General features: G+C 36.1%; 1 protein-coding gene across 5 annotated transcripts in view; it reads right to left on the reverse strand.

Moving 5' to 3' along the window:
- Positions 1-4,501: 4,501 nt before the first annotated feature.
- PRR16 (proline rich 16) overlaps positions 4,502-16,853 on the reverse strand; it is a 224,346-nt gene continuing 211,994 nt past the window's right edge. For all 5 annotated transcript variants that reach the window (XM_032156587.2, XM_058440579.1, XM_058440581.1 and 2 more), the window contains one exon: positions 4,502-5,289. In XM_032156587.2, coding sequence (XP_032012478.1) covers positions 4,534-5,289 — 756 coding nt within the window. In that variant the 3' untranslated portion in view covers positions 4,502-4,533. The remainder of the gene's footprint in view (positions 5,290-16,853) is intronic.

The following is a 16,853-nucleotide window of genomic DNA, read 5'->3' on the forward strand; positions in this document are numbered from 1 at the left end:
ATGAAGAACACAATTAAGTGGCGATATTGTGGAGAGAAAAAGCATGGTGAGTCATGCCGGCAGCACAAAATGCCAGCCCAGCACTTATCAAGGGGCAAATTTTGGCAGAATATTGAAACTGAGGTCTGGAATTTCTACATTTGTAAATAAGTGTACTAATTCCTATGTTATACATTAGTGTTAGAGATATGTTAAGTTTGAGAAAGAATATATATACCTATATTTGATGAGTCTAGAAGTTATAAATTATAAGCAATATTTCCTCCATATTTTCTCTGTCTTTACACAATTCCATACCCCACGTCGATTTAACCGTATTTTTAAGAGATAGTTATTTGTAAATCTTCTTTATATTACACTTCAGGGTTTTTTTTCCCCAATAGATCAGAATGATAAATCCAAGTGCTGCAAATGAAATGACAGCCTACATAATTGCTACTCCATGAAGATAAGGCTAACTGCAGTTTTATGTTCAACACTACTGTGTGCCCTAATCGTAGCATCACATCTGCCATTATTTCAGAATCATGTAACTTGAAGAATTCAAAGACTCCAAAATGTTTACTGTAAACATTTAAACTTGTCACAGTTACACATTGACCCAGAAAACGTGATGTGATTTTGCGAAAATGTCTAGTAATTGTCTGATGCTGTGTACTTTATCTACTTTCGTGATATGGCTTTTTATAGAACTTTATTACTCATAAATCATTTCCCCAGTTAGAAATCATCAGTATTTTATCAAAGTACATTACAATGTAAACTTTTGCTACAACTTGGAACATAGGCCATAGCAAAATGTGCTGCGGACAGAGAATTAGAAGCAAGAAACAAAATCGTCAGGATAATTACAAGACTCAGCATCGCATTATCATATATAATCCATGGAAAAAAAATTCAGTCAGGGCAGTGATCCATGACTTGATCACACCATTGTTTGTGCAATTATATGCAGAACTATGCAGACTTTTCTTCACAGAGCACCCAAAAAGAGCTATAATTAGACTCTGTAGATTCAAGGTCTTGTATAGTTTCAGAGACTCTGAGCAGCTGCTGCTCTAGTCATGCTGATCTGTCCACAGAAAGCCATATCGACTGTATCGTATTCCTTTATTCATTTAATAATTAGCATGCAGTTATAATTCAAACACAGTATAATTTATGTTAATTAAACCACTTCTGCTGATAGTAGATTCATTTCTTCCAATATTATTCAATGAATGAGGGAAGAAATGGATATAATAACATCAAATCAGAAGAGTGAAAAATTTCTGTTTTTGTAAGGCCTTGTATTTTTGGGAAGATATTTTTAGATTTGGCTTAAGCATGACCTTCAAAATGTGTTTCATTTCCCTTTATAACTGCTATAACTATTGGTAGGTGGAAGATAACTTTGGGCAATTTTTATTTTCTTTTCACTTTTCATCAGTAGAAATACAATAAACTCCAAAAATGGGAAAATCTTTGTCTAAAGTAAAAAAATAACAAAAAACCCTGTGTATTCCAATTTAATTAATCATTACCATGCCTTTTGAAATATGTCCTATTTTTACAGTATGGATATTATCATAAGATATTATTTTATTTAAAATAAAATGTATTACCATTTTACATTTTGTGGAAAAATCACCTTCAAAGGAGTATGAATGCTGGCTCTGTGATAAACACTATGTGTAAATAAAAGTGTTCAAATACACATTGTTAACAAAATGCAGTTTCAAGTATTTGAGGAAAACATTTCTGTTTATGGTCTTTCGGAAGAGGAAATATGTAGTATATTTTATGATGATTTAATGGATGATGTGTAGAGCTTGCACTTCAACATTTACATTTTGAAGCAATGTTGGCTGATTGCAAAATCTGTGCTGCCACTTATGACACTTTAATTACAAGTTTGCAGACAAATAGGATGATGCTCTATGTTAATTGCTTTCTGTTTTACAAGTTTATATATATGCAAAAATATAACTAAGTTCCAGTGAATGTGGCAATATTATCACTTGGGCAAGAAAACATATTGGCACAATATATTCCATGCATTAATAAAAAATGAAATAGCATGGAGTAAATAAATTCAAAATAAGTCCCTAAGAGTGCTGTAATGTAACATTACATGTTGATTATAAATAAACTATCATAAAAGAGTAAGGTCCTTATTAGCAAGGTCAAAACTATAACATTTCGGGGATGGTACTTAACTCAGATTTCTAAGCCAGTAGTTATTTATGTGTTGAATAAAAACAAGTGTAGTTTTGGTATATGTCACCAATCCCACAGAAAAATATGGTCTTTCATGGAGCTTCACCTATACTTAGAGAAAGAGAAACGGATTTGGAACTCTGAGATTGTTTCTAGGTGTCTGGCTCAATGTCCTTACTCAACCAGCTTGAATGATTAAATTTATTCATCTTGCTTTATTGCAAGGAAATTATCTGTTCTGTGAGTGATGTGTGGTTGCTAGAAAGCTTTACCTTGGGATCAGGCTTGGATCCCAGACATCGAAAAGTGTCACAGTCTTAAACTATAGGGTGATTATTAGGTCACAGTAACTGGCAGAAGAGGAAAGATGAGTTGAAGAAAGAAAACTGCATGTCTTCTACAACTGTTTATAATATTGAACAGTCTAGCTCCTGATAGACATGTGAAAGGAAGTAATTATTTAACCCTAGAAATGTGATAAAACCCTGGCTTTATTTATATCAAGACTAAATGCATGCATTAAAAAGTTAAGAACACATTATTTTGGTATTTAATAAGTCTATAATTTACCTGGCTCATATCTATTAAACATATTAATAATACAGATAACAAATTTTAGATTATGGTCTTTCTTCATTATGGATCTATGTTTTGTAACTTTCTGATCATTGTAAGTTGGATTATTTTGCTTTCATTATCTTCATGTCCAACACCTATGAAATATAATGCATGCTGAGTAAATATTTAACATGACATTCTGTTTTTTACTCATTTGATTTTTCCTTCAAAAAATAAGGCCTATTTTCTTCTTGTATTCCATCTAAAATATATAATCATTTTTAATAGGAAGCTGTCAAAAACACTATTCAAATTACCATGATCTAGCCTGAAAAAGGCAAGAAAGAAATATGATTGAAGGCTACCTGCCTGTGCAAAGATTACAGTTTTGAGATCAAAAGCCAAATATTCATAAAAGTCATTGGATTCTTTATCAAGTTGTGCAATAAATACTTTCCACAAAAGATGACTCCCTCTCCTCTTATCACTAAATGAACCAGTTTGTTTTTCAGGAACCTGTCCTCATCAAAACTCTAGGGGAGAGAAACTCATTTCCAGCTCCAGGACAAAATATCTCATCAGCTGAAATTAACGCAATTGGAAGTTAAATTTGGACCATGGGTGGGTAAAGTTTCTTAAGTTGGTAGATAAGACTGAAGAGGCGGATTTTTATTTGATGTTAGAAGGAAAGATTTCTTCTCTTTCTTTTAGAAGACAGCAACAGCCCATGGTATCTTTCAACTCGGAGGGGGAAAAACTTACGCCCAATGCTGAACACATCCTGATACCAGAAGCATTCAGATATCCCCCTATAATTCTCCTATAAATGTGGGTCCACTTGGGGAGGAAGAGAGCTTGCTAATGCAGGAGGCAAAACACCCTACAGCCTCAATGTAATAGTTTAGGGTACATCCTGGAAGAATGCTGAGTATGAGGAGGGCTTGGCAACATAGGGAGAGTTCAACAGAAGGCTCTTGAAGCACCAAATGGAAGTATAAAATATGTAGTGTGTAAATTTCGATTTATGATGTGGAATATGATATTTCATTTAGAAAATTCTGATATACACTCACTGTAACTTCTCCAAACTCTGTCAGATTTGCTGCCCATTTTGAGGAATGTTAAGTGAGATTAAATGAACCACTACTTCATTTTAATTCTGAGGAACATTTGCTTTTGTCATTATTTACTATTGTTTATTGATTTAACAATATTTCCACAGACCAAAGTATTTTATTACATATATAGCTGAGCATGTAATTCATAATTGTATAATATAGAAAATAAACTTCTTGGTATTGGCCTCAGCATTTAATAATGAAAAACTAGTGACAAACATCTTTAGAAAAAAATAATAAAATAGTCCTTCAGTATTAAAATTTCCTAGTAAAAAGCATTAGATCAAAGTTAAGAATATGACATGTTAATGCATAGATGACTTAGGCATAAATAAAATGAATCAAATCCCAGCTCTTATAGTAAATCAAAATAGGTGAAATCTGCAGGTTCACAGTTTGTCATAGGTCAATTGCAAAAACAATGCATCATTCATATTTTTCATCATTCTGAGGTTTTTAATGATACAACATTTAAAATAATGCATACCCAGGATATAAGCCATGTGCTGCATACTTACCAGGTGATTTTTATGCCACTTTGCTGAATGCAGGATTAATATATTTGGGCTTTTTATTGCTTGAGTAGAAAGTGCTCATTACTTATTTTATGTTTATAATATAGAAAATTAAAAAAAAACAATTTTTTTAATGGCATACATCACACGGTTGTAGTGGTTGACTTCCTCAAGATCGTCTTCTGTGGTTTTGGTGCAGTGGGAGGAGGCACAGTTGCAGGCCTGATAGGGGGGAAGCTGTTACTGTGGCTTATTCCCATTCCCCCATTTTCTAATGGGAAAGGAGAGAGATGGGATGGAGGAGGGAGGGGAGGGCCTTGGTGAGGAATCTTTCCTGGTGGGTGGACAGGTTCGCTGTGTAAATGGACCTCCCTGTTTTTTATGTTATACCGGGTATCACAGTCAGGACAATAGCCATGGTACTGTACTTTTTCATTAAACCGAACTCGTTCTCGAGGTCCTGCCTGGGGACATCTGTCTTTTTCAGGTCTATGCATCAGAAGCTGGACTGGAGCCTTGTCCAAGTTACTGTTGGGTATGCAGCAGATATCTCCATTTGGAATTTTGTTAGGTCCACCTGGTAAGCCTCCATTTCGTAGAAGGGTGCCATTGGTTTTTACAGGATTGGCAGTTGGAACCACCCTTTTGGGGTCTTCACACTTCACAGGTGTCAACCTTGGAGGAGGTGGTGGAGGGTTTGGCTTTCTCAGGACCGTGAGGATAGCAGATGGGTGTGCCGGGGGTTTAATAAGCGGTGCATTAGCCTGCACTTTGATCTTCTCTAGGCTGGAGGCTGTTGTGCCACTTGAGCTACTATTCAGCGTGTCCGTTTTGGAGCTGTCAGTCATCTCATCCTCCAGCTGTAGGTCAGAGGTCAGGGTGTCAATCTGGTCAACCACCTAGTGGAAAGGACAAGGTAATTGTTTTGAAGAATGACCCAAACAAAGTATACTAGAAACGATTTCTTTTTGTCTAGGGGAAAACTGCTATGGAAGCTTTAACTGATATTGAACTGAGCATTCCATTGCTGCTTGATGTTTTTAGTCAATAAATTTACAGATTAGTGACCATCACACAGAGGACCAACTGTTCGATAATATAATTTCACATGCTTAGAACATAACATATGACTTATATATACATTCTATTTCTGACTCTGATATACCCACCCATAAAATATGAAACCTGATGCAGGAATATAACTGATTTTTTAAAATAATCAGAGGGCATTGCCCTTCTGCTTAACATGTAGAAAGCTGTAGAACATTGCTTCCAATCTTGAAATTAAAAAAAAAGATAATCTGCAAAATCATAAATTTTCTTGAGACCAACAGAGACTTGACCTCACAAGGCAACCAAATGAACTCGACTGTCAAGACTTTCAAGCCCTCCGAGGATATACAGAAAACATCAACTGTTCAACCTTTAGAAAATCACAGGAAAAAAGGCAGCAACCATCAGAGTGAATAAAGAAAACAACTAAAACTTTGATGAGTAATTAAAGGTTGAATATGTGCTACTATGACAATTTAGAATGCTTGGGAGTCTCAGACACAGTATCATCTGTACTCACTCATGGCCTCCTTTTCACAGACCTCTCATGCTGAGAGGAGGAAAGAGATGGAAGAGAGGCCCCGTTGGGCACACAGGCACAAAACCCCATTTACTTCTCAGACTGTTCTCCCTTATAAAGCAGAACCTTTACTGGTGCAGTAGCAAGAAACTCTCCAACCTGTAAGACACAGGCAAAGATCTTTTGCTTCTGAGAGAGAGTAGAAGAAAAGCTGTCTCATCTTGGAGAAAGGGAAAGAAAATTATTTGGGCCCAGGACCCTAAACTAATACAAAGCAGATGTTTACTATCACTGGGGGAATGACAGGAAGTCACACCAGTCAAGGGCTACTACAGGTACCAGGCAGAGAAGCCAGGGACTCAGATAAGGCTGGCAGAGGCATCAGAGCATAAGGCAGGTAGGAACCAACGTTAAGGAGAGAGGTTATGAAGACAGGAACATTGAATGGAAGTATCTTAGACAATGCAGTTCTAAGGAGACTTTGGCAAGGATACTGGGGAGTCTGACCTCTCCCATAACAGGGCTACCTTAGTGTCTCTGCCCTGTTCAGTCATTGGCTGGGAGCAGCAGTGTGGTCACTGCTCAAATGCTGACTTTCAGAGTACAGCATCAGGGTCCTCAGTCATTTACACTCTGCATTCAGAGGTCTTGGAAGCCATTCTCATAGCCACCATACATGCACTGTTATACATATATGAGAATGGAAAAGTTATGGGTTGTTTTAAAAATAGTTTATGTAAGGAGACAGTTCCTTCATTTCACACATTTCCATCACATTTATTCCATATGGAGATTTTTCCCTCCTCTCTTACTTAGGTCTAAGTTTAATCAACTGTGAAGTTGGCTCTTTGTCACATGGTGGCAGGATTGGGCTCAAAATGAAAACACCAAAAGCATCTAGACATTGGACAGGATATAGACTTTACTTCCTCCTCATGAGGCTCTGAAGTGATTGATTACACCAGGCAGGTAAAGGCCACCAGGGCTCAGTCTTTGGATGTCTCAAAGGCCTGCAAACTCAGCAGTTTCAAAACATTCAACAAACATAATAAATTCAACAAATTTCTTCTAGTATTTTCTATTTTAGCAAATGACAGCACAAATCTCACATCTGAATAATCAGAAATCCAGAAACTCTATTTGATGTCACCCTTTCACTTGCCTTCTGGTCAGGAGAACAAGTCCTTCTATTTTAGCTCCTAAATAATGAATCTTAAATCCATTCACTTTCCTCCATTTTCACTTCTGTCATCCTACTCTGAGCCTCTATGATTTACCATATGGACTATCCAAAGCCACTTTGCTTTCTTTCATTTCAGTAGTCTCAATGACTTTTTCTTTTTTTTTTTTTTGAAGCAGAAATATGCTTTTGTTAACTCCCTGTTAAAACCCTTTCTATGTCTGCTCATTTCTCCTGTGATAAAGATCAATTCTGAAAACAGACTTCAGGATTCTGCATAGTCACACTCAGTGGAATACTGGTGTTTATCAGCTGGCTCTTGGCAGTGTAAGGAAGTCTTCATTTGAAAGGTTTTGCGTAAAATCCCACTGTGGTTGATTTCAGGTTAGTAATGTGACATTACTGAATCTGAGGTTGGGAACAAATGTACAGTAGCACACAATTAAAAAGTGTACTATACATAAATAAACTCGAACACAAATAATAGTGAACTGCAGTAAAATAATTAAAAATAACAGCGAACAATTAGAAAACGTTTGTTTTTAATGTAATTAGTTTAAGTTTACACAGTTTCACTTTTTTTTTTTTTTTTTTGACGGAGTGTCACACTGTCGCCCAGGCTGGAGTGCAGTGATGCGATCTCAGCTCACTGCAACCTCCATCTTCCAGGTTCAAACAATTCTCCCACCTCAGCCTCCCAAGTAGCTGGGATTACAGGCACCCACCACCACACCCAGCTAATTTTTTGTATTTTTACAAAATACAAAAAGAGACGAGATTTCACTATGTTGGCCAGGCTGGTCTCAAACGCCTGACCTCATGATCCACTCGCTTCAGCCCAGTTTCACTTTTAATAACTATTGTGTTTAACAACCAACCAGCTCACAAAATTTTAAAAAATATGATTGGCTTTTTAGCTAGTACGAGTCAGTTCTAGTCACTGTCTCACGCTCCTAAATAACTCTCAATCCTCAACTCTGTATTTCTGTTCCCAATCTCTCTGGTCTTTATGCCCTCAAAATTGCCTGTCTGCTTCCTGCCACAGAATGTTTGCACAAACCATTATTTCTTCTTGAAATGCTCTTCCCTCTTCTCTTAGGTTAACTCTGACACATCCTTAAAATTTTTCGTATTGCATTCTAAAGGCCTAACATAACAACCGGTACTAATTAGGGGCTCAGCAAATATTTGTTAAGTAAATGTTCCGAGGGTTATTTCTTCAGTTTAAGTGTGAGCAAAAGCATTTTCTTTCCAATTTGATTTTTGCAAGTGGTTGTTACTTCAAAACTTGCTCAGTTATTCTAGAAGAAAATGGGAAGAAAAGGATTTATCCATAAATGACCACCGAGTTGGTTGCATATTCTCCAGCTCTGTGTAGAAACTAAAGTGAAAGGCTATCTAAAGAATGTGAGAGGTAGAGAGACAGTCTTGGCTCATGGGTCCTTGTCCTATTTCACCTGGAGGTTATCTACCCCACACATTTTATCATAGTTAATTCTGCAGCAAAGGAGAGAAAACAGGTCTTTTATGGGGAAGTGAAGCTGATTTTCAGAGATGAATAAATGCCACCTCAGATCCTGCTGGTTTTATGCTTCCTACCTGGTTTCAGTCTCTATGTTATTTCTCGAATGCCTATAAAATTCCAAGAGAATAAAAAACAAACAAAACACTGCTTTCATGGAGCAGACAATCCATGAAAGGGCCTGACTTTGACTAGATCCTCAAACAAGTAATTTTAAAAGTGCAACTAGCTCAAGCGCTCTGAAGAATTTAAGATGTTCTAAGAGAAGAGGAAGACCCCATCAGAAAGGTCAGTGAAGCACTCTGTAAGGATGAGTTGGAGCTTACTGGCAGAAGAGTGGTTCAAGCAGTCTGCTCAGGAAAGAGCCTGATAAAGGTCCTCTGACAGAAGAGGTCACCTGAGTGTGAATGATTTAAAGACTGTTTTGGCTCAAGGGCACTGTGAGAGATGAGGTTGGATAGTTAGGTAGCAGCTATCTTGTGAGAGCCTTTGAGATGATATGATAAAGTATCACATATTTTTCTTTTAAAGAGTTGCAAAAGTGAGAGAAGTAGTATTCAAACAGACAACGAATTAGTACTTTCAGAACTGAAGCGTACTCTAAAGTACACAGAGTTTCAAACAAGAAAATATAAACACTCTCACTCAGACATACCATAGTGAAACTAGAAAACACTGAAAAGCAATGATAAAAGCTTTACAACCACAAAAAGGGGAACACCAAATATTTATAGAGTAACAAAAATTAGTCTGACAGATCTTCACACAAGTAACAGTGGTCCCAAGATAATTTAGAAATAGGTTCACACTGAAAAATAATTGAGAATGTTAATATAGTTTAACTGATATAGAAGTGAGAAAAATAGACATTATTAGACAACAAAGACTGAGAGAGTATTGCTCTTATAGCTCAGTATTGAAAGCATTGATAAATGAAAATTCAGTGAAAGGTAAATAATCAGAAGGAAGAACTGGAATGTGAGAAGCATAGATAAACAAAGGCATTGGTAAACAAGTAAGTCAAGTTATGCATTGATTACAAAACATAATATATTAATGACTAATTTGGGACAGGGTAAGAAAAATGTGAAGCTAAATACTAGGAAAAAGAACATGTCCGATTGTAGGACAATCAGAATTAAACTATTTAAGTTCATTGTCTTTGTTGTGTGTGTGAGGAAAATTATTAGATAATATCTATCTGATACTGATTAACTTTATTAAGTCAAAAGTGCATGTGTAAATTTCAGAGAAACTACTGAAATAACAGATATAAAATTATCACTTCCAAAATAAATAAGAAATAAAAAGTGAGCGGCCGGGCGCGGTGGCTCACGCTTGTAATCCCAGCACTTTGGGAGGCCGAGGCGGGCGGATCACGAGGTCAGGAGACCGAGACCACGGTGAAACCCCGTCTCTACTAAAAATACAAAAAATTAGCCGGGCGTGGTGGCGGGCGCCTGTAGTCCCAGCTACCCGGAGAGGCTGAGGCAGGAGAATGGCGTGAACCCGGGAGGCAGAGCTTGCAGTGAGCCGAGATTGCGCCACTGCACTCCAGCCTGGGCGACAGAGCAAGACTCCGTCTCAAAAAAAAAAAAAAAAAAAAAAAAAGTGAGCAATAAAATAAAATAAGAAATAAAAAGGAAACTCAATAAATCTAAAAAGGCAGAAAATAAGAAATCTTAAAAAATGACAACAAAATGTATCGTAAATGAAAGTCACTCTATAATACAATAGAATAAATAAATGATGCCAATATATTTGCAATCACAATAGTGTAAATAGATCAAAATAATGTATAAAAGTAGCTATTTCTGTCAAAAAGAGACACAGAAAGACAATATAAAGTTATAGAAATAAGATATATCAGAGAAATATCCAAATGCAACCTGATGCAGCCATATTAATTCCAAGCACAGAACTTAGTCCAAATCTTTCTGAAGCAAAGCAACAGTATAGTATCTATACCAACTTAGGTGAATAAATAAAACATAATTTAGAGTTCACGTTCATGTGTACACACACAAATGAGTGGAAAAAAGATTATGAAGTAGCAATTCACATGAAGTGAACACAAATTTCCAAACACTAAAAACCACACACTCAGTCTTACTAGTAATCGAGGTCATGCAAACTTGAGAAAACAACATAACAGTTCAAACTCAATGATTTGGTAAAAATGAAACAATCTGATAATCCCAATTGTTGGTGATGACGTGTATAATTGGAACTTATGCACTGTCAGCGCAAATGTAAATTCAGTAGTTCAGACAACTTTTAAAGAATATCTTATAAATTCAATAAGGTACACACTTTGTGGCAATTCTACCAGGAACACAGCCTCGACTACGCCGGGGAAAGTCCAATAGATGTTCACAGGGTTGGAAATACACAAGGATATTCCTTGCAGGTTTTTCATTTTTGTTATGGCAAGAAATTGGAAACAACCTAAATATCTATTAAAAAGTGATTGTGTTAGCAAATATAAAGTAGTTAAAATGAATTAACTAGTTCTATATGTATCAGCAGGGATAAATCTCAAAAACCTAATGTTGAATATTTTAAGAAATAATAAAAAGATATATTCAGTAGGTATATCTTGTTTATGCATAGAAGCACAGGTAGTTTAGTTAATACCTGGAAATAAATAATACACATCAAATTCAGAGAAGGAGAAACAGGAACGAATGAGGGAAGGCATCAGCTACATAACATCAATATTTTATTTCTTTTAAAAGGATATAAAGTCATGCTGAGAAAATGTTAACATTTGTTAAATAAATTTTGTTGTGGATATTTAAGGTACACATGAGGTTATAAAATGCATACACAGTGAAGTGGTTTCTACAGTGGAACGAATGAGCATATCCATCATCTCACAGAGTTACCCATTTCTCCCCAACAAGAGCAGCTATAATCTACTCATTTAGCAAAAATCCTAAATACAGTACAACATTATTAACTATAGCCCTCATATTGTACATTAAATCTTTCAATGTGTTCATCCTACATATTTGCTATTTCGTATCCTTTGACCTACATTTCCCCATTCCCTGTCCCCCAACTCAGACCATGGTAACCACTGATTTTGTTGTTGTTGTTGTTTTAGATTCCACATATAAGTAAGATCATGCAATATTTTTCTTTCTGGATCTGGCTTATTTCATTTAGCATAATGTCTTTCAAGACCATCCATGTTGTGGCAAAGGGCAGGGTTTCTTCCCCTTTCTGTTAAGGTTGAATAGTAAATATCTAACATTAGCTAAATATATTTAGAAAGAAATAAAATAAGTAAATCTTACAGATGCTATGCGGAAAACACACTGAAGGGTGCTGCATTTTATTTACTTAACCAATTAGATTTTATTACAGCCAAGTGAGAAGTAAATAAATCACCTAGAAAAGGAATCCACTGTATCCTTATAATTGCACATCTCTGTTTTGCTTAAGGTATTTCAAAGTATGAACTTGCACCTAAAGGAATAGTAACCACAGACATGATAGAAATTAAAGATAAAACAAAATGAAAGAAAGACCGAAGGGTTAGATTTTTTGCAGACATTTGGAGGTGAGAAGATAGCATGGCATCAATCATAAATCTAGGAACATCCACAACTAACATCAGGTATCTAGAAAAAAATGTATCTCAAACTTGAAATTGAGTCATTTGTCCAAATAATTGTGGTTATTTGGGTCTGTGGAGGACTTTGTTAATCACAGTGAAACAAAGAGAGTTTTAAAACAAGGATAATGGCAGATTTTGTGTTTGACAATCCCTGGAGGTTTTTTAAACCATGCACACAAGGAAGCCATAGTAGACTGTGAAATAATTAAGAATAGTGATAAATATGAGTTAGGAATCACAATATTTTCAATATTTCAATATTTCAATCTCAATATTTTCACATATGGATAAATATATCTAATTTCAAAACATTTTCAATCTCAATATTTTCACATATGGATAAATATATCTAATTTCAAAACAGAAAAGCAGATTTAGAAGAAATTAAATAATTATATAATCTAAGTTATTTGTGGAAATCCAAATTCCGTTTATATTACTTCTATAAATCTTAAACTGCAATGAATAAAGGTAACGGCACCATAGAGGTGTCATTAGAGTGTAATTCAGATGTCCTAGCTAGAGCAATTAGATAAGAGAAAGAAAGGGAATCCAAATTGGGAAATAAGAAGTTAAATTATCTTTATTTGTGGATAATATGATCTTGTATTTAGAAAAGACAAGAAACTCCACCAAAACACTATTAGAATTGGTAAACAAATTCAGCAAAGTAGCAAGATAAAAAAACTATTAGTAGCTCCTCTTCCTAAGCTCCCACTGTGCTTTGTCCTTTTATTACTACAATTGCCTTAATGTATTGGGACTCTCTATTTATGTGTATTCCCCTCAGAACATATAAGCATGTGTTTCCATCTTTTATCCCTGGCAGAGAGCACAGTGACTGCACATAGTAAGAATTCACTAAGAATTTGCCTAGTGAGGGAACTGAATAAATGTAGACACTATGGAAAAAGTCATTTATTGCCTTTATTTCCATCCTACCCAAGCTTTCCATGGTTGGGTCTGATTTTCAACATCTTTAATCCCTCCAATCCCAGATGGCCCAGAAAGACACATAAAAATGGGATTAGACAGAGAAAAATATAGAATTGGTGAGACTTGGTGAGCTCTCTTCCTATTTTGCCCAACTCGTAAAGAAAGCCTTGCTCCAAAGCTTGGACATAAAAAACAGTTTACAGCTTAATCCCAGCACTTTGGGAGGCCGAGGCGGGCGGATCACAAGGTCAGGTGATCGAGATCATCCTGGCTAACACGGTGAAACCCTGTCTCTACTAAAAATACAAAAAATTAGCCAGGCGTGGTAGTGGGCGCCTGTAGTCCCAGCTACTTGGGAGGCGGAGGCAGGAGAATGGCGTGAACCCGGGAGGCGGAGCTTGCAGTAAGTCAAGATCGCTCCACTGCACTCCAGCCTGGGCAACAGAGCAAAACTCCACCTCAAAATTGAAAGAGGTTTTCATTTTGTTTTATTCTAAAGGCAGTTTAGTCCAACTCCAAAAGAACTAAGAGAGTTTAAGTATATATTTTTCTTCAAATACATTTCCATATAGCACTAAGTGCATTTAGAATCTAAATCTTACTTATCTTTTTTAATAAAAAAAATTAAATTGCCTTAAGAACAAAACAAAATGAAAACCTCTTTCAATTTGAGTGAATCTTTAGCTCCTCCTTGTCAACAACTCTCAACCACAAGAATTTTCAACAACAAACTTAATGGAGATAAAAAAGGAACTTAACCCTGACTGAAACCTTTCCAAGAACATTTACAGATTCCTGTAAGATCTTTAAGATTGACTTACAAAAACAATCACATTTTAAATATGGTGGCATTATCAGCAAAGAACTGAAAAGAGAAATTTATGGGAGCTATAGGAATTTCTACCAACAGAAGGAGACCAGTAAATACACTACCTTCCCATAACTATGTGACCTTTCTCAGTAGCGGAGTCCAAATACTAGGGGGTAAAAGAACTGTGTCCAACACATGCATAATATATAGGATAGCAACTGAAATACCCTCCTTTGGAAGAGCCGTCATATAAGCCTAACAGAGACAAGGCAGGAAGCAGTGGAGTGAACAGTGAGGATATTTTTTTTTTTTTTTTTCGAGATGGAGTCTCGCTCTGTCACCCAGGCTGGAGTGCAGTGGCTCAATCTCTGCTCACTGCAAGCTCCACCTCCTGGGTTCACGCCATTCTCCTGCCTCAGCCTCTCCGAGTAGCTGGGACTACAGGCGCCCGCCACCACGCCCGGCTAATTTTTTGTATTTTTAGTAGAGACGGGATTTCACTGTGGTCTCGATCTCGTGACCTCGTGATCCGCCCGCCTCGGCCTCCCAAAGTGCTGGGATTACAAGCGTGAGCCACCGCGCCCAGCCAACAGTGAGGATATTCCAGCAAGGACACAGGAGGGCCACTTTGCCCTGAGTTGACACTCACTGCACATACACTTCATATAAACTGTTAAAAATCTCTACCCACCTATCCTAATCTACTGACAGGATGAAAATAAGCACTTCATTATACAGCCTACAACTTCGTGTTCTTCTGCTAGATCACACTATTTCTGATAGACTGTATATGAACTGATAGGTGTGAATAAACCCTGTGGTTATCTTCTGAAAGGTAAAATTATATTGAATTCTACTTGTGCTAGAAACAATGTAATAAATGGAAATATTTAAATTATCTCACAATTTGGTTAACTTCTCTTTGGTATTTATTTATTTAGAAGAATCTATAAAAACCTTAAAAATTAGGAGTGACTCGGGCCTCTTTTGACTTCTGAAAATGTCCAATGTCCATTATGAAAAAGTCGCTCAGGGGATCTTCACTGAATACTTGTTTCCAAACGGAAGACTAGAACTGCATTGGGTTCCTGGGCCTGTCTTTGGATTTCCAGAGGAATCATATTTCGTTAACTATATTATTGTTTCTTAGAGATGAGGCCAATCGGCTCCTGACATAGTTCCACATTGTTCCTAAGTTCTCCTTATCACCTAACGCAATTAAGCATGTCTGTCTTTGCCGTCTGAAACATCTCAAGCACCACAATTGTATTATTTAACTCTTTCTTTTTTCCTTGATATATTTGGAAAAGCATATATATATATATATATATATATGTGTGTGTGTGTGTGTGTGTGTGTGTGTGTGTGAAATAAACATAATACAGAGTAAGTTAGACAATCTTGATGTTGTTAGAGACCCAAGGTCTGTCTAACTTTCTGCCTGCTATACCAAGGGGGTGGGCTCCATTTTCATGTCTAAATTCAGGACTGGGGCCCTGCCTTCACATATACATTTCAAAAGGTAGAATGAAAAAGGGTGGGGAAGTCATAACTATTCTTTTTTAAGGAGATGTTTTAGGAGCAATACATTTTATTTGCTTATATCTCACCAGTCAAAATAAAGTCATCTTGATACATGGATACTGGGGAATGTAGACTTTTATCTGGGATATGGTTCTTCTACAAAATTAAGAAGAAAGGATATTCCAAAGCAACAAGCTTTCTCTGATAGAGTTACTAAAACAAACAAACAGTGACAATAAAATACACACACCCACACAAAGGTACACATCTAATCATACTGTCAGAAAGTAAATATGGAGGATATATACTTAAAATTTTTACTAAATTTTTTTTTGCAAGTTTTTCTGGAAACAGAGTAAGGTGGATTTTTGGGAGGTGTTGTGTTTTTACTTTTATAATATGCATATAAGCGGCAACTTACCTCCTGTTCTCTGGAAATAAACTAGATTTTAAAATAGATAACAATCATTATTCATAGTTGAGCCTGATAAATTAAGTATTTAATACCTAATAATATTTTTGGTCAAAAGCAAGTAAAACTATAATGCAATTTGTCTTATTTTTCTGTGTGTTCAATTGGATTCAATCATAATTTATTGTGCAAGTACTATTCATCTGGTAATATGTAAGACATGGAGGATAAAAAATAAGTTTCTAGTTTAAATGAGACTGACCATATGCACTTCATGTCTTCCTCCTCAGATCATCTTTAAATGAGAGTAAAGAAGTAAGAATAGTAATAAACTCAGAAAACTTTCAGAGAAAAGTGAAATCTAACCAGAGATTTTTATAAATATACAGATGAGTTAATAAAAAGGTGGAAAAAGTACTGATGAAGTTCCAGAAGGATTTTAAATTTGAAAGTGGAATACAGAAAAAGTGGAACTGAGAAGTAATACAAAAGTTAAGAGTGGGGCATTGTTGAATCACTGTATTTCACAAGAACACATTGTGTCTAATGGTCCCAAACTCTTTCACATACAACACGATTGTCAACATAGTAACAGCTAATAACCTTAAGAAAAAAAACTGAAATTCTTGCTATAAAAATATGGAACAATGTCTCTGGATAAGAATGCTCTGAGTACGGTTAACAGCAGCTCCGAATAAAGCTCTCCATTTTTTCCATTGGGAAAATCATGAAGATGGAGTCACAGCATCCAGCCATTTGCTCTTGCTCCGTATGTGGGAAGATTCTAAAATATCTATATTATAAGAACATATGACTAAGTATCACGAGATTTTTGAAATAAGCAACAACACAAAACAGAAGGACCAAATGAATGAATTGA

This window comes from Hylobates moloch, unplaced genomic scaffold, assembly GCF_009828535.3.
Source record: "Hylobates moloch isolate HMO894 unplaced genomic scaffold, HMol_V3 SCAFFOLD_6, whole genome shotgun sequence".
NCBI lineage: Eukaryota > Metazoa > Chordata > Mammalia > Primates > Hylobatidae > Hylobates > Hylobates moloch.